This window comes from Bos javanicus, chromosome 15 (genome assembly GCF_032452875.1).
Source record: "Bos javanicus breed banteng chromosome 15, ARS-OSU_banteng_1.0, whole genome shotgun sequence".
NCBI classification, from domain to species: Eukaryota; Metazoa; Chordata; class Mammalia; order Artiodactyla; family Bovidae; genus Bos; species Bos javanicus.
The window spans coordinates 49,480,289-49,504,440 of NC_083882.1; the positions used below are offsets into that span (position 1 = coordinate 49,480,289).

Genomic DNA, 24,152 nt, shown 5'->3' on the forward strand with positions numbered 1-24,152 from the left:
TGGTTGTGTTTTCAGTAGTCCATTAACTCCCTCTCCACCTTCATGGTTTGTTTAAATAGAGACAAAACATTTGACTGTGTTAGACTTGTGTGGGGACCAGATTGGTGAATTAAATGAGGCTATGAATAGGGTAATCATTCTTCAACATTTAAGTTGTAATGAATATTTTGTTCTCTACCTTTCCTCTCAAGAAGCAATGTTGTTTTTATTTACTATCTGCAGAAGGACCATTGGAAAGTCTCTCACTTAATCTTCTCTTGTACAGTCTCTTATTCACTGTTCAAGAAATCATTGTGGAATTTCTGCTATCTGCTACATATTGTCCTTTTAAATTATAGTTTTGAGAAGGGAGTAAATAATTACTGAATTTTGTGAATGCCATTGGATTTTGATTCCTCTGTGAATCAAAGTTAAAACAGGCCTCCATTTTAACCTTTTCCCTGTTTTTTTCCTTAATGATACTTTGAGTTTCTGGTATCATGTCAGTTACAAATATCTTTGTAATAGGACTGGACTCCACTAGTCCATGGGGTTGCTAAGAGTCGGACATGACTGAACGACTTCCCTTTCACTTTTCACTTTCATGCATTGGAGAAGGAAATGGCACCCCACTCCAGTGTTCTTGCCTGGAGAATCCCAGGGACGGGGGAGCCTGGTGGGCTTCCGTCTATTTGGTCGCATAGAGTCGGACACAACTGAAGTGACTTAGCAGCAGCAGCCACTAGGAAATTCATTTCCAAGAAAACTTGCAATACTGTTGCAATATTCTTTCTCTTGGAAACACAGCTTTTCCTATAGTCTGGATTTGGATTCTGGATCTGGAAATTGTCTCAAATTGAAAACTGAGCAAAGTATTGTGACATTTCCACTGAAGTAGTTGCTCTCAGCCTCCTGATGACCTACCTTTGGTTTCTTTTGGTTATATACATTGAAAAATACCTTTTTTTTTTTTTTTAGCTAACATTTATCCTCCCCCTGTAATGCCATATTATATTAACCATCTCTATGTTTCCTTCTGCATCAGGGCCCTTGACCATTACTGTGGTCTTCACTTTCACTACAAAGAAAAATTTACCACCTTGTTTCATATTACTAAGTTCTATTAAGATGATATTATTTTATCTTATATTTCCTAGTTCTATAATAGTCTGTAGGAGAAGGCAATGGCACCCCACTCCAGTACTCTTTCCTGGAAAATCCCATGGATGGAGGAGCCTGGTAGGCTGAAGTCCATGGGGTCACGAAGAGTCGGACACGACTGAGTGACTTCACTTTCCCTTTTCACTTTCATGCATTGGAGAAGGAAAGGGCAACCCTCTCCAGTGTTCTTGCCTGGAGAATCCCAGGGATGGGGGAGCCTGATGGGCTGCCGTCTATGAGGTCGCACAGAGTCGGACACGACTGAAGCGACTTAGCAGCAGCATAATAGTTTGTAAGGGCTTCCCCAGTGACTCGACTTGTAAAGAACCCGCTTGCCAACGCCGGAGATACAAGTGACATAGGTAGGAAAGGTTCCCCTGGAGAAGGAAATGGCAACCCATTACAGTATTCTTGCCTGGAAAATTCCATGGACATGAGGAGCCTGGCGTGCTACAGTCCATGGGAGTCATAAAAAGTCATACACAACTGAGCAGGCACGCAGTCCATAATAGTACATGCCTTCTTTATTCCAGGCTATAGAGGCCAGTCATCACTAGATTCTCCGTGGTGGCAGTCTCTCTCTCATCAGAGCATTACTTCTGGATTCACTTGATAAATCCTCTCTACTGCCTTTTATAACATATAATTGGCTACTGGTTTATTGGCATTTTATAATTTGTCCATTTCATCATGCCCAGATCTTTGAGTGTTTTTATACATTTCTGTGTTGTGTGAGATGATGGCATTTCTAGCATCTTTATTTCAGTTAGTAAAATAAAATGTCCAAGAATCAAACTAGCCACATAATAGTACCATTTACAAGGTTCTTACAAAAAATGTTATATCACAGGGACTTGCTCCTGTATCAACCAACTTTTAATTTGTGCCCCCCCCCAATTATTGATATTGTCATTTTCTTTTATTTTTTAAGCAGAAGTTTCAAAACTTGTAGGTGTGTCAGCTCAGATGTCTTCATTCTATGACTCACTGTCCCACTCTCTTCCAAACATGGCCTTGAAGTAGCATAGAAGACTTACTAGGTTTGAGAATTTCATCTTACCTGGAACTTCACTATTCCTAAGCATTCTCAGTTCTCCAAGTATGGTAATGAAAGTCAGTCAACTTCTCTCAAGGATGTACTCTGACTTTCCAGCTTTACCTTAAGTTAATGGATAGCAATGTTCTCATTTCATTGTTGTTTTCCCATGTCATCATTGGTCACCAGGATGGTCACACAATTCTGTGGTCTGAAGAATTATGATTAATGGTTTTGGTTTCTGTAGCCTTCTCCAAATGCGTAAGTTATGACTCTCCTTTGTCCATTTCGTTCCCCAAGCACAGTTCTTCTAACTGTCCTTATTCTCTACCTTCAGGTCTTTTTACTTTTTCCTTTGCATGATTTTTTTTTTCCCACCTTTTCAAACAATGTTTTCATTATATTTTAAACCTATTCTCAGAGGGAATATGAATACACCCTCTAGAAAAGAACCCTCTTCTGTTCTTTCAGAGCACTACTGATATTTTTTGTATTATATTTACATAATGTGAAATTATTTTTTCACTGTGTGTTAAATCACTTATTTTAAGCACCTTCTCAAATGTCCCTTCCTTCCAAGATACAAATTATATAATTCAAGGGACCTGTGTGCTTCATACTAATCTTGTGTGTTACTACTCGCATGTCTGGGCTATAGGAGAATTCTAGTGTACATTCACTGAATGAATCTTCTTCAGTTAAGCACCTGGCTGAACTACAGTGTGACTGGTAGCTTAGGTTCCTGACTACTCCAGAATATGTGTTGTCATTGATCTAGAAATAAGTGAAGATAGTTCTTCAATATTAAATAAAATTCACACACATAAAAACAACCTATAAGAGCTGATCTATGAGTCAAAAACTTCATTTTCTTATGTAGACCTGTGTAGACTCAATATAAGCATAACTATGATGATGGTTCTAAGAACTCATCAGCCCAGCTTTTCTAATTGGACTCTTTTCCTTTTCTTTGAATCTATTTTTAATCATTGCCAAATTCTCATCAATTGGTTTCGAAATTAATGAAAATAGATCCCAAATGGTAAAATTATTTCCAGTTTACTGGATTCCAGTTTAAACATTCTTGCTGGATAATGTTTCTTAATTCTAGGCTTTAAATTTTAAGCTCTTGATAAATTAACCCCAATGGAACCAAATTACAACAGGCATTTTTAAATTTATTATTATTTATTATTATTATTTTTTTTACTTTACAATATTGTATTGGTTTTGCCATACATCAACATGCATCTGCCACGGGTGTACACATGTTCCTCTTCCTGAACCTCCCTCCCCATACCATCCCTCTGGGTCATCCCAGTGCACGAGCTCCAAGCTTCCTGGATCCTGCATCGACCCTGGACTGGCAATTCATTTCCGATATGATATTATACATGTTTTAATGCCATTCTCCCAAATCATCCTCCCCTTCCCTCTCCCACAGAGTCCAAAAGACTGTTCTATACATTTGTGTCTCTTTTGCTGTCTCGCATACAGGGTTGTCATTACCATCTTTCTAAATTCCATATATATGTGTTAGTATACTGTATTGGTGTTTTTCTTTCTGGCTTACTTCACTCTGTATAATCGGCTCCAGTTTCATCTACCTCATTCAGATCAGATCAGTCACTCAGTCGTGTCCGACTTTTGCAACCCTGTGAATCACAGCATGCCAGGCCTCCCTGTCCATCACCAACTCCTGGAGTTCACTCAGACTCATTAGAACTGATTTAAATGTATTCTTTTTAATGGCTGAGTAATACTCCATTGTGTATATGTACCACTGCTTTCTTATCCATTCATCTGCTGATGGACATCTAGGTTACTTCCATGTCCGGCTATTATAAACAGTGCTGCGATGAACACTGGGGTACACGTGTCTCTTTCAATTCTGATTTCCTCGGTGTGTATGCCCAGCAGTGGGATTGTTGGGTCATATGGCAATTTTTTTTTAAGTGTTAGAATTATATTCTGAAATAGCTATTATCAATTTTCTCCATTTTACCATTCAGAAAACTGAGGCAGACAGGTGGTATAAGTTGATGAGGATCAACACAGCTAGTAAGTGGTTGTTAGAGTCAGCTGAGCAATATGGCTTGAGAGCCAGTTGTTTTAAATGCTACCTTTTATTACCTCTCATAATTTTAGATATGCTGGTCTTTTCCATCTTAAATAAACAATTTGAAATGGACAACAATAAAATAAGTTTAGATAATCAGAAATAGTAGCACAGTTACACTTTCATTTTGAGGGAGAAAGTGTGAAATCATAGGACAGTCAATAGAAATGGGTCAGGTATGGGGAGGGAGGAGGGAGGAGGGTTCAGGAAGAAAAAAGAAAAACAAAAAAAAGAAAAAAAAAAAGAAATGGGTCAGGTAGTACCCAATACCTAATAACCCACTTGCTTAGAAAGAATTAATTAAAAATCAAAGGGAAAAAGTGGCATGATTTTGAATAACTATAACTGAGAGAGGTACTGAGACTGAGAAGAGACCTGTAACCTAATGACAAAACTATTTGATCATAATCAGGAAGAGTTTAGATCTTAAGGGAAACATAATTGTAATATATACTCATAATGACTTGGTGTACCCATAATGACTTACATACCATTAATTAATAATCCTACACGATATTCTATACAAATATGAGTTAATAGTAGCAAGAAAGGCTATTTATAAGGAAATGCAAGAAGAGAATATTTCTCTATTTTACAGTATAGTTTGGTAGCAAATACGATTAGAGTATGGAAGATAGTCAATTAATGGGAGAGAGAGCTATAGACATTTTCAAAGAATATACTGAATCGATTTGAAACAAATTTAAGAAACAGAAAAAAAGGAAAATTGGTGGGGCAATTTTAGAATTCATTAAGCATTCTGGAGGAGTATTTGTAGGAATGTATATTACTTAGAAAGTTTCAAAGGATTCTAGCAACAAAATTAAATAAATTAAGTTAAACATGTAAGAATATGTTACAAAGAGATTACAGGAAGGCCTCTGGAAGACATATCATGACAGTTTTTAAAATTTGCGTCAGCCTTCTCCGAAGACATTTTGCTAAAAACCATCTCAGTTTCCAAGGTTATAGTTAAAATAATTTCAATCTTGTTGTTCCAGAGATGTAGACAGGCCAATTAACTGAAACCTACAAATGCATGGCAGCTTAATGAAAGTCAGAGGCAGTAAATCAATAACAACACTTCTAATAAAGCTAATAAGACTGAACAACAGAGTAATCTTGTATGAGTGAATATAGTGAATAAGATCATATAATTGTGGAGATATTTCATTACCAAGCAAATATATTAAAAATAAATCATCTAAGTCAGCTATCATCTAAAGCAAGTTTTTTAAGAATAAGTCTAGTCAGTGCTAATTAATACTTTATATTACAAATAGCAGATGTAGAGATTTAGTCTTCTAGAAAGAGGGTTAATATCTCTTTTCTTCATAAATCTTAGAAAATTTTTACAGAAAGAGTTGATTATTTTAGAATTTGTGAGAAGTCAAAACGTGGAGGAATCGTTCTCTGATCCTCTTGGTTCTTATGCCATAGATCATTGGGTTCACCATGGGTGGAACAAGGATATAGATGTTAGCCACAAAGATGGGAATATGAGGAGCCACGTGGTGTCCAAATCTGTGAGTAAGGAAGGAGAAAAAGGCTGGAGTATAGGCCACCAGGATCACACACACATGGGATCCACAAGTGCCCAGGGTCTTGAGCCGAGCAGCCTTGGATGGAAGATGGAAGACAGTATAAAGGATGACAACATAGGAACAGAGGATTAATAGGAAATCTAAACCTCCAGTGAGGAAGGCAGAAGTTAGGCTGTATATTCTGCAGATCTTGGTCTCTGCACAAGCCAGCTTGATCAGAGCCATAAATTCACAGTAGGTGTGAGGGATGACATTAGTTCTGCAGTAGGGAAGCCACTGAAGCATAAAGGGTTGAGGACTGAAAAGCACGACTCCACGGAAGACGATAGCCAGCCCCAAGTTCTGGATGACTCTGTGTGCCAGGATAATGGAATGTCTCAGAGGATTGCAGATTGCCACGTACCTGTCAAAGGCCATGGCCAAGATAAACCCTGAGGCCATGCTGCATAGTGAGTGAATGAGAAATACTTGGACAAGGCAGGCTTCAAAATAGATCTCCCTGTCATGGAACCAAAAAATGCTGAGGATTTTGGGCATAGCAGTAGTGGAAAGGATCAAGTCGGCCACAGAGAGCATACAGAGGAAGAAGTACATGGGCTCATGCAGGTTGGAGTCTGTTCTGATAATAAATAGAATGGAGCAATTTCCAAGGAGAGCACTTAAATAAATAAGGCAGAAGGGCATTGATATCCAAGTATGAATGGCCTCCATCCCTGGAATGCCAAGGAGAAGAAAGGTACTGGGATGGATATTGGTATTGTTTGGCAGTGACATGATGAAAGAATGCCAGTTGTGTTCAAGTGCAGAATGGATTAGATTGTTTCATATCCATTTCTCCATCATTTACTGATGACTTTGTGTTATTTTTACATATATATTTTATATACATTATATTTATTTGTTATATAAAATACTTATAATGTTTCGAGGATAAAATGGATAAATAGGACTCAATCTCTAAACTTAGATGTTAACAGTCTAAATAGGGGAGAAACTGGTGCAAACCAATGATTAAATTCACATTTGATTAATGCAGCAAAAGTTATATGAATAAATAATTTTATGAACTATTATATAGGGATTGGAGAAGGAAATGGCAACCTACTCCAGTATTCTTGCCCAGAGAATACTGTGGAAAGAGGAGCCTGGTGGGCTGCTGTCTATGGAGTTGCAAAGAGTCGGACACGACTGAAGTGACTTAGCATGCATGCATGCATTGGAGAAGGAAATGGCAACCCACTCCAGTATTCTTGCCTGCAGAATCCCAGGAACAGAAGAGCCTGGTGGGCTGCCGTCTATGGGGTCGCACAGAGTCAGACACAACTGAAGCGACTTAGCATGCATGCATGCATTATAAAGGGATATTTATTCCACTTGTGTACATCAGAGGATTTGTAGATACGATGCATAATCTTGGTTCTCATCCATTCTGTACCTTTAAAATAGATAAAAATAAGATAAAATTACACCTTGTGTTAAGTTCACAATCAGGAAACTCTATTACCCTCTTTGCTCTGTTACTCTAATTTAAAATTCATTTGTCCAGACCATTTATAAAATACATTAAAATGTAAATCACATTGTAAAATGAAGCAAATAGAAGATTCTCTCCTAAATTTAAATTGCCTGTCTACTCTGCCACATAAAATTAGCATATTTTGAAAAAGAATTTGAACAGTCTTATGGACTCTGTGGGAGAGGGAGAGGGTGGGGAGATTTGGGAGAATGGCATTGAAGCATGTATAATATCATGTATGAAACGAGTAGCCAGTCCAGGTTCGATGCACGATACTGGATGCTTGGGGCTGGTGCACTGGGACGACCCAGAGGGAGGGTATGGGGAGGGAGGAGGGAGGAGGGTTCAGGATGGGGAACACAGGTATACCTGTGGCGGATTCATTTCGATATTTGGCAAAACTAATACAATATTGTAAAGTTTATAAATAAAATTAAATTAAAAAAATAAAAAGAATTTGATTACACATATTCTAGGTGCTTTTTCCAATGAATGAAAACTTTAAGAATGACAACAAAGACTCTAAACCAGGGCATATCCATCTCCTCAGACTAAGTACAAATTAGGAGCTACCCACATATGGCAGGTAACTAGTTTGAACCAGGCAGTAATCATCTTTCAACCAGTATCTTATTTCTCCTCCAAACCACCTCTCTTTTCTATTCCTTCTATCCAGCAAATTCAGACTGCAAATTTCTGGAGCTTGCAGAACTTAGCATTATATAGCTAAGTTGTGCCATGCTCAGAAGTCTCACTGTTAACTCTGAGGACAGTTTATAGATCATATATATAAGAGCGATATGTTACAATGGCAGCACACTGTACCCTTAGAGAGATATAAGTCAAAAACAAGAGAAAAATGGCTGAAGATATAGGAACTAGAAAACTCACAAAAATAATGTGCAAATTCTATCACTATTATCCCAATATGACCAGAGAGGTCACTAAATAAAAAAGTTCACTTCCATTAGGAAATATATAAAAGATGCATAACTTCTCAGAGCTGTGCTACTCAACAACTACTTTAAGTGTAGGTCAGAGAACTAAAAAAAAAGATTAAAGTCCTAACACCTATAGAATGACATTGAAGAAAAATACATTTCTAAATTTTGAAGTTGGCAACCTCTGAGCATGTATAGATGATTGTTATTTGAAAATGAATGAGAGAAAAGACAAAAAGAGAAATCTAAAATTATTTGATAATGAAATTGGAAATTGAGTCAATATATATGGTTCAATATTTACTTGAATAATAACTTCATTTTAGCAGTAAAATAGAAGTTTAGAAACTAGATATTAGTATATAAAGGATAGGTAAAGCATACCCACAATTGTGCAATTAAATTTGCTTTTCAGAATAACTCTTCAATTAGAGAGCAAATCAACTTCAAAGTAACATCCCCTTATAAAATTATAAAATAGGAGAACATATGCCATCTGCATGACATAATTCCAATTCTGAAATCTGCAATAAATTTTTTGACTACGTTCAGTTCACTTCAGTTGCTCAGTCGTGTCCACCTCTTTGCTACCCCATGGACTGCGGCATGCCAAGCCTCCTTGTCTATCACTAACTCCCGGAGCTCACTCAGACTCATATCTATCAAGTTGGTGATGCCATCCAACCATCTCATCCTCTGTTATCCCCTTCTCCTCCTGCCTTCAGTCTTTCCCAGTATCAGGGTCTTTTCCAATGAGTCAGTTCTTAACATCAGGTGGCCAAAGTATTGGAGCTTAAGCATCAGTCCTTCCAGTGAATATTCAGGGATGATTTTCTTTAGGATGGACTGGTTGGATTTCCTTCCCATCCAATGGACTCTCAAGAGTATGCCTGTGGTGGATTCATTTTGATATTTGGCAAAACTAATACAATTATGTAAAGTTTAAAAATAAAATTAAAAAATAATTAATAAATAAATAAATATTCCATAAATAAATAAATAAATATCAGTTGAGCACTAAAAGAAATTTCCAAGAAATATGCCATATCAATTACTATAGAAGCTGTGTTTTTTAAAATAATAAAAAATTTATCAACTTGTGGAAAAAAAAAAAGTTTTCTCCAACACCACAGTTCAAAAGCATCAATTCTTTGGTGCTCAGCTTTCTTTATAGTCCAACTCTCACATCAATACTTGAATACTAGAAAAACCACAGCTTTGGCTAGATGGACCTTTGTTGGCAAAGTAATGTCTCTGCGTTTTAGTATGCTGTCAAGGTTGGTCAAAGCTTTTTTTCCAAGGAGCAAGCATCTTTTAATTTAATGACTTCAGTCACAATCTGCAGTGATTTTGGAACCCCCAGAAATAAAGTTTCTCACTGTTTCCATTGCTTCCCCATCTATTTGCCCTTAAGTGATGGGACTGGATGCCATGAACTTAGTTTTCTGAATGTTGAATTTTAAGCCAACTTTTTCACTCTCCTCTTTCACTTTCATCTAGAGGTTCTTTTTATATATATTTATATTATATATTTATATTAATGATGGAGAGAAATTTTAGTAAGGAAACTTGAAGTTGAGAATGTTAAAATAACACCAACAATTTTCTCCTATGAAAATAGGAGAAAGAAGATGAGGATAAAAAAGAGTGAGGTTTAGTGGAAAAGTAAAATAATTTTTTAAAGCATGTTATTTAAAATAGGACCAAACCTGAAAAAATATTCTACCAAGTTTACAAAAAAGACAGAAATGAATGAAGCAAATTTAGAAATACAAACCAGCAAACAACGTGTTTACTGTGAAATTACACATTAGGGAATTAAATGACCCCTAAAGTAGGCTCATTGTTCTTCTGGCAAAGGGATATTCTTTTGTGCACAAACTCTTTCCACTTAAATTAACCCTGACTCACTGTTTTTTGGTCTTCACTTTCTTCTGGAGAACTAGTGACTAAGGCCTAAATTAGAAATGCATATTTAGATTTTTTATAGCTGTACAGTAGCTAAATCGTGTCTGACTCTCTGTGACCCCATGGTGACTGCAGCACGCCAGCTTTCCCTGTCCTTCAGTTCAGTTCAGTTCAGTCGCTCAGTCGTGTCCGACTCTTTGCGACCCCATGAATCGCAGCACACCAGGCCTGCCTGTCCATCACCAACTCCGGGAGTTCACTCAAACTCCCTGTCCTTAGAGTGTGATAAAGCAAAGAAGTCAGACAGCTTGGATCCTATTTAGGACACCCTCATTCAGCCTGTTTCCACAGAAGCCACATGAATTTAATACTTGTTTGGAATTTCTTTTTCTTTGTCCTGTTGCCACTACAGCAACTGACATTTCTTCAGTGGATCACAAATCTCCTGCTTCTTACTTCAGCAGCAATAACATGTATTTTTTTAGACATGACACGTGCAGGTAGCATTCTTGAGCTTGCAAAATCTGAAAAGAAAATAAACTCACAAGATCTGTCTCCTCCCAAGTGCTTCTTTCTGTAGCACAGCCTAGAATTTTCCTCTTCAGCTCCTGGCAAGATATCTTCAATAACCTGGCTTATTCTTGAGTCTGTTGTATATATCAAATGATGATGTATGTACTTTGCCCAAGGGTTTCATTAAGCAGGGGATCAATGAGCTGTAACTTTTATGTCTTTCTTCACTGGCATTAATTATCCATAGAGAATTTCAACTGAATGTCATGACTTTCCTAGAGATAAGATCAGATGGGAAGACTATAAAGCTCCTGGAGAAAAGGAAAATCCTAGAGAAGTAGTATTTGGTGATCAAGAAGTACTTACCCTGGAGATTCATTTTAATCATCCAGTATCATTCTGTTTTCTGATCCCTTTCTCCTTGAGGAAGTACTTAGTACCTTCTGCTCCAAACCTTTGGGCATAAAGGGAGATATTGTGGTGGTTGTGTTATCTTTACCTTACCTGTCCTATATTACCAGAATCTCCTGACCTGTCTTTATTATAATCCACTTTTTCAGCTAACCTCAATTATAATAGTTCTAGCCCCACAGCCTCCCAGGAGTCAAGAAAGTGGCTCAGGTGTGCATGGGTTCCTTGTGGAGCCCAATATATGCCTGAGCAGAGATTCTTGAGAAAAGATAGAAGCCAGTCTTCAGCATTATTCTCCTCCATTTTTATTAAAGATACAAGAAAAGGGGAAGAAAACATAATTTTGTCAATGTAATCTATCTCACTGTGAAACTATTTTCCTTGGGGCCTGCTGATTCATTAGAAATACATGGTTTACAAATATGCTTCTTAACTTTAAATTCTTTCAAATGTATAATCACAGTGGCTTTACACAATATATTTTGACTTGGTTGAGTATATATAATTTCCTGTGGGAAAATGTAAGGCAACAAAGACCTTATGTTGATAGAGACGTCTCCATGATTACATTATGGAAACATATATTATTTTATGGCCATAAAATACATCATTTAATTTATGTTCCATAATTTACTTAACCAGTCTTCATCTCCTGGATATATGTGTTATTTTCATTGTTACACTAATTGAAAAAAAAAAAGAAAAGAAAAGATCAATTTTTTTTGTAAGTGTGATAGGAACATAATAGAAATGAAAATAAAACATAAAATTATCCACATCTATTGTTAAAACATTACTGCGCAAAGAAGCTGTGTAATCTCTTACTAAACAACCATATACATGGAACTTTTTCACATTCCTGTGTTTATTTATTAAACCAATTCTTTTCTTTGCATCAAGAAATAGGTAATATTCTAGGAACTGAAAATGTAATAATCAAAGTGGACAAGGTCCTTTATTTTAGAATATTTGTTGTAATGAGAGAAATCAACAAAAAACAAATAAAAGACATAATATTCTGGGAATAAAATACTATCTTACGAAAGATCAGAGGTTAATGTGTTGGAGACTGACTAGAGGTAAGAAGAAAGGTCAGGAAAGAACTCTGTTGGAGATAGTGACTGAATTGAGATCCAGATGATAAGAAAATACTAGTCATTCAGAAAGAGGAAGAAAAGTATTGCAAGAAAAAGAAATGATGGAAGGAGTATCTTGCTCACTGGGAGAAATTCTTACTAAGTTTTGAGGAAGAGGAAAAGAGTAGGATAGCTGAAACAAGTTATGTAAGGAAAGAGTGGTACTTGAGAAAGTTGAAAAGAGGCACATGTCAGGTCATTTAGGACTTTATAAATCAATGAAAAAAAGCTTAACTTTAATCTATTACAATAGGAAACCTTTTCAGCAGTGTACACTGATCTCCTCTATAGATCTACTTCCGTGGTAGCTCAGATGGAAAAGAATGTGCCTGCAATTCAGGAAACCCAGGTTTTATGCCTGGATCAGGGAGATCCCCTGGAGAAGAGAATGGCGACCCCCTCCAATATTCTTGCCTGGAGAATTCCATGGACAGAGGAGTCTGGCAGGCTACAACAGTCCACTGGGTCGCAAATTGTTGAACGTGACTAAGTGACTAACACTTTCACTTTCATAGATTTACTGATATAAAATTAAGACTGTTTTCAAAGAGCAGGTTTAAGATGATGTCAGGTTTTCTAAGGAAGCTAAATATGTAGAAACATAAATGGATTATGGAGTTAAATTTGTGGAATGATTATAAAACACAAAAGAATCAAGGATGACTACTAATTTAGGAACAGAAGCAAATAGATGGTTGACAATCAGGGTATGTGCCTCAAAAAAACAATACCAGCTTGGATCCTATGTGATGATTGTCAAAATAAAGTGAATTAAAATGTATGACACCAGTTTAAGATATAATCAACAGAACTCACTGTTGTACTAAATGTAGAGGATGAGGAAAAATAGGATTGGTGAAAATACTTTGTATCATCTGCTTCCTTACATGTTTCTCCAGTTTCTCCTTCTCCCTAATTTTCCCTATTCTGCCTTTATCTTCCTGCATATTTGTCATATTTCCTTCTATGGCCACACTTATTTCTATGGCTACAAATAACAGCTTGTGCATTGAAGATTTCCAAGTTTGTATCACCATCTCTGCCCTGTTTGTTGAAATAGAACTTCTCTATCCGCCCAACAAATTGACTTTTCTATCTGGGTATGTAATATGCATTTCAATTGAATACTTCTTGAACTCTAATCTCCACAATCCAGTTTCCTTCTAGCCTTCTTCTTCTCACTAAGCTGTGTGAAAATATGCCAGTGAGAAGCTTCTCAACCCCTCCCCTGTCCTCATTCCATCCACCACTTCTACACTAAGAGCTATTCCAGGGACATATTAGCCTTGGGAGAGAGCAATGTTTTGTTGAGACCTTCTGTATGGAACATATGGCTGAACCCAGTTAAAGCCTCTATATAAACTTTTAAGACTCAGGAGAGTGGGTGTGAAGATCTGCTTGTCTTGTGGCTGTCCAAGGCATTGACATTGTAAACAATTATTGGGAGATCACATTTAAAATTCACATACAAGAGCAGACAAAAGAACATGGCACTGAATTGAAGCTCCAATTCCTCTATAATTACCTAGCAGTAGAGTTGATAGATGGAGAAGGCAATGGCACCCCACTCCAGTACTCTTGCCTGGAAAATCCCATGGACGGAGGAAGCTGGTAGGCTGCAGTCCATAGGGTCGCTAAGAGTGGGACATGACTGAGCGACTTCCCTTTCACTTTTCACTTTCATGCATTGGAGAAGGAAATGGCAACCCACTCCAGTGTTCTTGCCTGGAGAATCCCAGGGATAGGGGAGCCTGGTGGGCTTCCATCTATGTGGTTGCACAGAGTTGGACACAACTGAAGTGACTTGGCAGCAGAGTTGATAGAAAGAGTAAAATATTAAACAGCTAGATTAAAATACTAAGTGTAAAACCATCTTGGTCAGCTAAAGTACTATCCTAGACTTGAATAGAGAAGGCGGGTATGGGGAGGGAGGAGGGAGGAGGGTTCAGGATGGGGAACACATGTATACCTGTGGCGGATTCATTTTTATATTTGGCAAAACTAATACAATATTGTAAAGTTTAAAAATAAAATAAAATTAAAAAAAAAAAAGAATGATCAATCAGTAGGATCTGTTGATCCATACGGCAGAATAGGGACCTTGCAGAGAGATCAAACTCCATAAAGATATGGATGTTACAGAGACAGCCACTGCCCCAACTCTCATCTTGGATCAATGTGCTATGCAAGCACTGTGATTGATCTGACTTCTAGCCTAGGGAAACTTAACAAGTCATGATCAGTTTATGTGGCTCTTCATGAAAAAAAAAAGTTATTTTGTTATTATCTTGACCTGTGTTTTCTTTTGCATATGGCTATACTGTTGTTGCATGTGCCTTTAGTGTATCCAGATAGTCACCCAACAGGCCACCTCCATGCTAGTGAAACCCCTTGCTGAGCACTAAGAGCACAGTGCAGAATAGAGTAGGCATATAAAATTGTAAGAGCTCATCTCAAGGTATACATTGTTGGAAGAGGTCTTTGAAAAGATTTCACTGCTAACTGACTGTGAAGCTAGACTAAGGGAGTCAGAGTTTCCTTACCCTCTCTGCTGCTCTTGGAATGTAAAATCCACCCATTATTCTCATTCCAGGAGTAACCGAGGACATATCCTTGAGAGAATAATGTACATTTAAGACCATATGTTGGAGAAGGAAATGGCAACCCACTCCAGTATTCTTGTCTAGAAAATCCCATGGACAAAAGAACCTCATGGGGTACAGTCCATGAGGTCACAAAGAGTCAGATATGACTGAAGTGATTAGCACAACACAAGACCATCTGGACAATTTTGGTGACTGATCCAACTGCTCTGTATTAACTCTTAAGATTCTGGAGGGAGATGCATGTTAATATGCGTTATCTTGTTAAAAATACAAAGGTATTATGTAAAACAAGAACTAGACATAATCTTTCCTTTTCCAATTAATACACAGAATATTGGGGAAAAAAAATTCTGAGACTCAAGCAATCCTGATGAGGGGCAGGTTCCAGAGACAAGGAAGACTCACTTCCCTCCATAGTCCATCCTGGATTCTGTTGTTATTAAGATATTGCCTTTAAAGTCTTCAAACATGAATTGTGAACTAAGATCTCCAATTCCCAATGGCTTCTTTCTCTGACCCCACAGGGAAACCATCCACATGCAATGCCCATGGGAGTCTTACACATTAGGAAACATGTCTACATGTCTATACCTGAGCTCATTTGGAAAAATCTGTGAGTCATGAGAGAACTAAAGGCTTCCTCAGTAAGGTGGGTGCTTATCCCCCAGAACCGCTGCTGACTTCAGGTAGTGTGCAGTTGTTCTCATTTGTCTTGGGCTGAGTGGACAGTAGCCAGATGGAAGGTCTCAGGTCTCCAGTTTGAGTAGACCGGCTTTGTAAAACAGGCTGGTGTATGAATTCTTGAGGCAATTGAACCTATTTGGAATTGTGGCCCCTGAAAAGACTTCCTCTGGCCTAGAAGCAACAACATCTCTACTCTGTTAAAGGTTGTGACCAGGATGCAACTTTCCTAAAAGTAAATTTCTGTGTGAACTTCCCTACTTAGTTCATTCCTTCAGAGGAAGGCTGATGAAGCAAAGGATACGAGTGTGGAGCTATCAGCCCTATATTCTAAACAGACCTTAGAAATAGATGATATGTAATCAACGGTCCATGATATTCAAAGCCATCTTAACTGCACTGTGTCAGTTTACATTTACAAAACCCTGTAGAATATATATTCTAATGGCTAATACAAAGATTAAAAATTTTGTGATTATGCTTGGTTTCAAGTTATAGTCCACGAATTCGTATAGTATAGGTTTTGGCAAATGAACATTCTTAACTTGTTTTCTTATTTGTGTCATGATAAGAAAACCACCTGGTGGCTCAGATGGTAAAGAATCTGCCTTCAGTGCAGGAGCCGTGTTCTATCCCTGAGACAGGAAGTTCCCCTGGAGAAGGAAATGGCAACCCACTCGCGTATTCTTGCCTGGAGAATTCCATGGACAGAGGAGCCTGGTGGGCTACAGTTCTTTGTATCACAAAGAGTCAGACATGATGAGACATGTCACAGTTTCCTTAAGGACTTAATGGGGTAACACCTGCAATGCAACTTACATAGTTCTAGTAGATACTCAGTTCCTGTTAGATTGTTTCCTTGTTTATTGTAAAGAATGATAGAGGAAGTAGGATTTAGCCAGAAGACATTATAGGCCATATATTTAATTCTTCCATCAGCAAGTGTGAGTTTCATGCTATTTCCTCTTCCTCTCCATCCTGTTATCAAATAAGAAACAAAATATTGACGAAATTCAATTTTTCTGAAGACTGATCCCTTGGTATGTGTGAAAGAGTTAATATCAAAATCAGGAAATGGTTGATAAATGAAGTTGGGGATAGTGTCTGGTGTCATAAATTTATAACAACTTACTGGTTATCCTTTATTTAAATTACTAACAAAAATAATAGCATTCCCTTACATCTTGTTTCTTTTTTTCTTTATTCATTAATTGAAAAAACAGCAAACATCAGAAAAGATATTGTCTCTGCCAAGTAACAATGTGTAATACAATAAAGGAGAAAAATATGCAGAAATGTAAAATACAGTATGACAAGAGATAGAAGGCAGGTAAGTGCACATACCATAAGGACACTGAGGAGGGATGTCAATGATGATCAGAGCAGCTAGAAAGGTAATCTCAGGGTAGTTGACAGGTGAGTAGAGTCTTCAGTTTTAACCAAAAATTACTGAAGGTTGGATGTGTAAAGAAACATGAACAAAACACAGGATCACCACCTTCATGAATTGAATAAGTGACCAATTCCTTATGCAGAGAGATGTGAGAAAAGTTTCTAATTAAAGAGGTTAGAAAAATTTCATGATATTTTGCAAGACACAGAAGGCCACTTCTCATTTGTAATTCTGTTTCTATTTTTTTATGAAGATTACAATTTAACTCTTCATTACTGATTAATTTACCTTAACCTTAAACTATTCTGGTAACACATGTATACACTGAGTCCACGGAAACTATTTACAAAGTCAAATCATAGTGTTACAGCTCAATTTTATTCTTTCTCCACTCTTTTCCATCCATCATTCATTTTAGATGACTCCTAATTTGAGTGTGTATCCTTTCGGATTGTTTTCAGCATAAATTTTCAGTATACATTTGTTTATATTAAATACATATGTTGAAGCCGAAACTCTAATATTTGGCCAGCTGATGCGAAGAGCTGACTCATTTGAAAAGACCCTGATGCTGGGAAAGAATGAAGGCAGGAGAAGAAGGGGATGACAGAGGATGAGATGGTTGGACGGCATCACTGACTCCATGGATATAAGTTTGAGTAAACCCCGGGAGTTGATGATGGACAGAGAGGCCTGGCGTGCTGTGGTCCATGGGGTCGTGAAGGGTCAGACATGACTGAGCAACTGAACTGAACTGAATATACATATGTACATATATATATAATAATTTATATTACAGAATGTATCTTCTATATATTACATGCATATTTATACACACACACATATATATATATATATGTATATTAATATGGGAATAGAAAACAAATTTAAGTGCATTTTTAAAATTTTGAATTTCTTCTATATTAGTTAAGTATACCTTATTTTGATTACCGCTTAATAATAAATAATATAAATTTGCCACAACTTTTAACTTAATTTTATTGAGAGACATTTTGAATTTTGTATTTTTTCTTCTATCATTGGCAGTTTTACAATGAGAAACACTGTATATATCTCCGTGTATATATAGAAAATTATTTTCTAGGATGGCAAGTAGTTAAAATGTTCTACCAAAAATATTATTTTTAGTAAAAATGTTTACTAAAAAATTTCCCTCTAAAATTGGGTCAGTTTGCACCCCTACCAATTGAGTGTAAAAGTTGTCCTTTAACCCAAATGTCACTACAATATATCACCAATCTTGATATTTTTTTGGTTAAGAATATAATATGTGTTTTGTATCATATTATTGTAATTTTCAATTTCCTAATTGCCAGTGAGGACTAGATTTTATTTTCCATTAAGAAAGTATTTTTAAATGGTATATTTAAATGGTACAGTGAGACAGAGCAATAAAAGACAGAATGCTAAGGTGCATGATAAATATGAAAGTCTTGATGGATCCACACATTACAGATAAAAGAAAAGGGATATATGTATATCCACGGCTGATTCATGTTGAGGTTTGACAGAAAACAGCAAAATTCTGTAAAGCAATTATCCTTCAATAAAAAATAAATTAATTTAAAAAATGTTTTTAAAAACAGGATATAAATGTTCATTGTAGGGAAAAAAAAGAGGGGAAGTTCATTAGCTCAAAATGCATTAGCTCAGAGTATATCTACACTATCGATAGAACAGGGTGTCACTGAGAGAGCTTTTATCTAACAATGATAATTGTACCTCTGAGATATAACATATATTGAAAGTGCATTGGAAAAGTGTTAATTAGTAAGAGAAAAACTTATATTTGGGCCAGCTTCTTAGTGGAATTTTTTAAAAGGAAATTTTCAACCAACATCCATAATAAAACTAATGGTGATCATATTTTCTAATGTTATGCACAGGATCCTCTTTCCCTTTCTCACATATACAAATGCAATGCAATAAATGATCACATCCTTAGGGCAATTGATTATATTAAGAATGAGGTCTTTGAAATCAGTGTCTTAGGCACAAGCCAAGTCTAACATTGGATTGACCAAAAAGTTGGTTTGGATTGTTATGAAATATCCGAGAGTCATATGATGAAAATTTTCTATCTAAATAAATTACAAATGTTGTAATTACCTGCAATCCACTACCTGCAATTCCCTATATTTGGCATGTTTGTCAGAAGTTTCAAAGTTTTTTAAGGTTTTGTTTGTTTGCTTTAGAGGAAAATCCATGAAGAGAAAGCTAAATATCTGACACTGATTATGCCAGTGTATGATAAGACTGACGTCCATCCATCAGCCTTCATTCTCATTGGCATTCCTGGGTTGAAGGCTGCTCACATGTGGATCTCCATCCCCTTTCATTGGGGCTGCCTTTTTGCCCTCTTGGGAAACTGTTCTCTTCTGTTTATCATCAAGACAGACTCCAGCCTCCATGAGCCAATGTACCTCTTCCTCTGCATGGTGGCTGTAGCTGACCTTACTGTGTGCACTACAGCTGTGCCCAAATTCTCAGCCTCTTCTGGTTCCATGATGGAGAGATTCGTTTTGAAGCCTGCCTCACCCAAGTGTTACTGATTCACTCTTGCTCCACCATGGAGTCTGGCTTCTTCCTGGCCTTGGCTTTTGACCTCTATGTAGCCGTTTGTAATCCATTAAGACACTCTGCTATTCTGACCCATTCTGTAACTTGGGGGATGGGTCTAGCAATTGTATTCCGGGGCACAGCACTTCTCTTTCCTCACCCTTTCCTTCTATGGTGTCTTCCCTACTGTGAGACCAATATCATTTCCCACACCTATTGTGAGTTCATGGCCCTCATCAAGATTGCCTTTGCAGAGACCAGAATCCGTAGAGCCTATAGCTTCATTATTGCATTTCTTACAGGGGGAGTGGAGTTCATATTGATCATTTGTTCATATGTCCTCATATTCTACACTGTCTTCTACCTCCCATCCAAGAATGCTCGACTCAAGACCTTGGGTACTTGTGGCTCTCGTGTCTGTGTAATCTTAGTGTCCTATACTCTAGCCTTCTTCTCTTTTTAAACTCACAGGTTTGGGCATCATGTGGCACCCCATGTCCACGTATCTGTGGACATTTATCTCCTAGACTCACACATGTTGAACCGCATCATCTGTGGGGTAATGACCAAGAAGATACAGGACAAGTTTCTTAAATTTTTTAGGTTTTCAAAATTTCTGGACTAAATCCTCTTAGTTGTTGAGTGATGTGAACAAATGAACAAATAATATATTTTCTATCTTAAAAGTTGTGTTTTTATTTTTTTCATGAAGACCCTGTCTTAATGGTCAGAGGGATTAGATTTTTCTGTGGGAAGTAACTCATCCAATGGTATACTCTGTGTTATAACAGTCATTACATTAAGGAAGATATATTACCAAGTAGAACTCTCTTTCAAAGTATTAAAATATTATTTCCTATAATAGCCCAGAAAACGAACAAAATCTGTGGAGAATTATATGAGGCAAAAAATAAAAGCTATATATCATATATCTATTTGTTTATCATTTTAGACATTATCAGATTTAGAAATTTTCCTATTTTTTCTTCAGTCCTTTCTTCTTGATTAAATGTCCTTTTTTCTTAATTACATACTTGACAGTACTTAGTGAGATTATTTTGGTGCTAGCTTTTCTGTTATCTGTTCATTTGAAGATTTATTTATTTCATCCTCAATCTTTTTTTTTTTTTTTAATTTATTATTTTTGTTTGGCCTTACTGGGTCTTAGTTGGAGCATGCGGGATCTGGTTCCCCAACCAGGGATTGAACCAAGGCCCTTTGTATTGGGAGCGTGGAGTCTTAGCCACTGGACCACCAGAGAAGTCCCTCATCCTCCTTCTTGAATGATTTTTTTAGCTACACAATTCTATCCTCCAGTTATTACATTTTATTAGCCTTTGAAGTCATTATCCTTCAGTCTTTTGGAACTTATTATGCCTTTGAAAAAATCTGTTGACCAAATTGTCGTTAATTTTTAATACTTTCTCTTTGTCAATTAATTCTATTGCTTTCTTTGGTGTCTTACAGTTTAGCATATATAACTCTCATAGACCTTAGCTAAATGATAAAAGGCTACATACTATATGATTCTGTTTAAATGAAATCCTACAGAAGGCAAAACTATAGTGGGGTTAGTGTTCAAGTACCCATGTTTTAAAATTTCTTAGGTGATTCTTAGATGTAGCTAAAATTGAGCTACAGCTATGCAGATTAAGGCACAGAGAAGTTAGTTGACCAGTGGGAAAATGTTTGGAAAAATGTTTTAGTCAAGTACTTCACCCTGACTCAACCTAAGGATATAAAGAGATCAACATTTAAGCATTTGCTTGGTCCCAAGCTCTTCACTATATGGTTTGTATACATAATTACTTAACCCTCACAATATTTTTGTAGAGTTAATTATTGTAAATACCCATATGAAACAGCTCAACAAAGATATATTCAATAATCCGGTGAGTAGAGGAGCTAGGATTTGGGGTCTGTGGAGCTCTGAAGCCATAATTTTCCTACAGTCTCACAGTGATTCCTTCCGTATACAGCCAAATTTCACTGAAATCTCTGTAAAACAGCTTCTCAAAGGCTGAAGTTTCTTTGCTGTTCATTCCATCCATCATAGTCATCCTCAGTTTAGATTCATTTAGCCAGTATTTTATATTTGACCAGAATTCATTGTGAGGTAGAGAGATCCATAAGGTAAGGTTTGTAATAAGTTTCAGGGGCTCAGAGGTGTACAGAATAAATATATTCTTTCCTTCCCATGTGATTCCTGAAAAGATCGATTTTTTTTTAAAAAGGTGGGTTCAAAAATTTCTGTCTTAGGGATAAGAGGCTTCCCTAGTGGCTTAGATTGAAAAGAATATGCCTTCAATGTAGGAGACCCGAGTTTGATCCCTTGGTTAGGAAGATTCCCTGGAGAAGGGAATGGCAGCCTACTCCAGTATTCTTGTCCAGAGTGATAAAGACCATTTTGAAGACTTAATTTGGTTTGTGAGTCAGGAATCACTCTAACTAAGCCCCAGAGTTAAGTGTGTATTCCTAATCAGAATAAGAGGGCTCATCACATGAAGGAACACCAAAGAACATTGACTTTATTAGAAAGCCTCCCTTCCAGGAAGGGGTGGGGGGTAAAGTTGTCTTAATTAAACTTACTCAGTTTATTCTTACTAAATTTTCCAATCTACTGCTTCTTCCTAGTACATAGAGGAGAAGGGTATAGAGGAAGGCTGGCTTTACAATATATAAACATCAAGAGTAGGGTAGAAATATTTTGCTCCAGCTGTTTGATAAGGTTGATTGAAACATAGGGAGATTTGTTTTTGGTGTAACATCTAATTATACTTGTATAGAAATTGCATTTTCATTGCCCTTCCTAAATTCTTTATATATGTTAACCCATTAAATTATCATGTAAACTAAACATGGTTTGTCACCTTAATATCCTCATTTTACAAATAAGGAAACTGAGTAATAGAGAAGTTATATCATTTTCCCGTGATCACAGAGATGGTTACAAGTTGAACCAGGATTTGAATGTAGGAAGTTTGGTACCGCATTTGCATTCTTAACAATTACACTATATTGAATTATATTACACACTGAAATCAGTGTGACAAGTGCTATGATAGGAGTAGGAAATAGTTAATTAGCCAAGGCTAAGGAGTTTAGAAAGTCAGAAAATAGTTCCAGAGATTATCAAGTAGATAGTTAAATAAAGTTCACCATGGATTAGGTCAAGTCAGTGTGTGTGTGTGTGTGTGTGTGTGTGTGTGTGTGTGTGTGTGTGTAAGGGGTAGTAGTGTCCAGTTTGAGTTAAACAGTTCTATATTCAGTCATCTCAGTTCCTAAGATTATCCCATTTTCTTCTCTGACAATGGGTGGTATATTCTGGGCACACTTACATGTCATGAATGTGAAAAGTGTAAGAGTGTAGACAACTTTGGATCTCTGTATTCTTACTACTGTTTGTCTCCCAAAACCATTTCTAATGCCATAGTCATCTCCTGTTCTCTCTTCTTGCTGGTTCCAGTAACAGAAAATAATAACCTTGCATTTGGGGTTTTCTTAATGAAGTCACAGAAAACTTCTTAGGGTTATTCTCTTAATCTGTATCTTTTTGAATGGAATGTACATATCCTCCTCATTTTTGTTCTGATTATAGGCAAATAGAGCATTGCCATTTAACTGTCTTCCTGTGAATGACTGTCAAGAAAAACACAAATTTATACACATACACATAAATATTTATTTTCAGGTTTATAAAACAACAGAGAATTGTCAAGTAAAATGAATTGATTTATACACATCACTCCTTAGAACAAAATCTGTCATCTTTTACTATACTAAGTTGTCACCATGCTATATCACCTTAATAAGTCTAATGACTGAGTAATAGTTGCTCAGTCATGTTTGACTCTTTGTGACCCTATGGCCTATAGCTTGCCAGGCTCTTTTGTCCATGGAATTCTCCAGGCAAGGATCCTGGAGTGGGTTGCCATTTCCAAGTCTAAACACACTATAATCAAGAGCTTGTTCTCTCTCTTCAACACACCTAAAGTAGGTAGGTAAAGTGTATATTTATATATCCATATCTGTCTCTATATCTATACATAAAAAATAGTCTGGTACATTGAAATACTCAGTAGAAATAAGAATTACCAATATTAGGAGAATTATCACCATTGTGAAAGTGGATTTACTCTACACTGGAGGCTATCATCTTAATGACATGAAAAGACTGGAAGAGCTCATATGGAAAGCTACAGTGGCATGTGTTACTATTGTAGCTTTCCTTTGATGTAGTCCACTCACTTATAAAATTAGAACTTATTTTTGTCCCTTTCCTCAAAATTGTATGAGACTTCAAATCACTGTACAGAACAGCTACATTAGACAGATAAAATGTATTAGAACAGTATTTCTGGGGATGCATGTGTATGTGTGTTTTGAAAAGGTATATGGTAGGAGTTTCCTAGTGGTCCAGTGTTGAGTCCCAGCTTCCACTGCAGGGGGTGTGAATTTGATCACTGGTGGGGAACTAAGATCCCACATGGGCCTGGTCAAAAAACAAAAGGAAAATGGTTCATTGCAGCTTGAGTTTTGACACATAACTTTAAAAAAACATTCTAGAAAGGAGAATTTAATCCTACACCTAAGAGAGAAGATAATAGATGTGAGTTAAGATATTTAGT

General features: G+C 36.7%; 1 protein-coding gene, 1 long non-coding RNA gene and 1 pseudogene across 2 annotated transcripts; 1 reads left to right on the top strand and 2 right to left on the bottom strand.

Moving 5' to 3' along the window:
* Positions 1–5,666: 5,666 nt before the first annotated feature.
* On the bottom strand, positions 5,667–6,725 carry LOC133261325 (olfactory receptor 52D1-like). Its single transcript, XM_061439820.1, has one exon. It carries the CDS (start codon positions 6,611–6,613, stop codon positions 5,669–5,671), a length of 945 nt encoding a protein of 314 aa, XP_061295804.1. The 5' UTR covers positions 6,614–6,725; the 3' UTR covers positions 5,667–5,668.
* Positions 6,726–6,909: 184 nt separating this feature from the next.
* On the bottom strand, positions 6,910–14,945 carry LOC133226755 (uncharacterized). Its single transcript, XR_009729622.1, has 4 exons — positions 14,808–14,945; positions 11,084–11,171; positions 10,750–10,992; positions 6,910–7,274 (listed from the first exon to the last, which is right to left on the bottom strand). It is a non-coding gene; the product is annotated as an uncharacterized LOC133226755 (long non-coding RNA).
* A 4,202-nt stretch (positions 14,946–19,147) lies between these two features.
* LOC133261326 (olfactory receptor 52K2-like) lies at positions 19,148–20,159 on the top strand (annotated as a pseudogene).
* Positions 20,160–24,152: the final 3,993 nt, after the last annotated feature.

Excerpts from the sequence above, each read along its gene's own strand:
- LOC133261325 (XM_061439820.1), bottom strand. The coding sequence starts at position 6,613 with ATGTCACTGCCAAACAATACCAATATCCATCCCAGTACCTTTCTTCTC.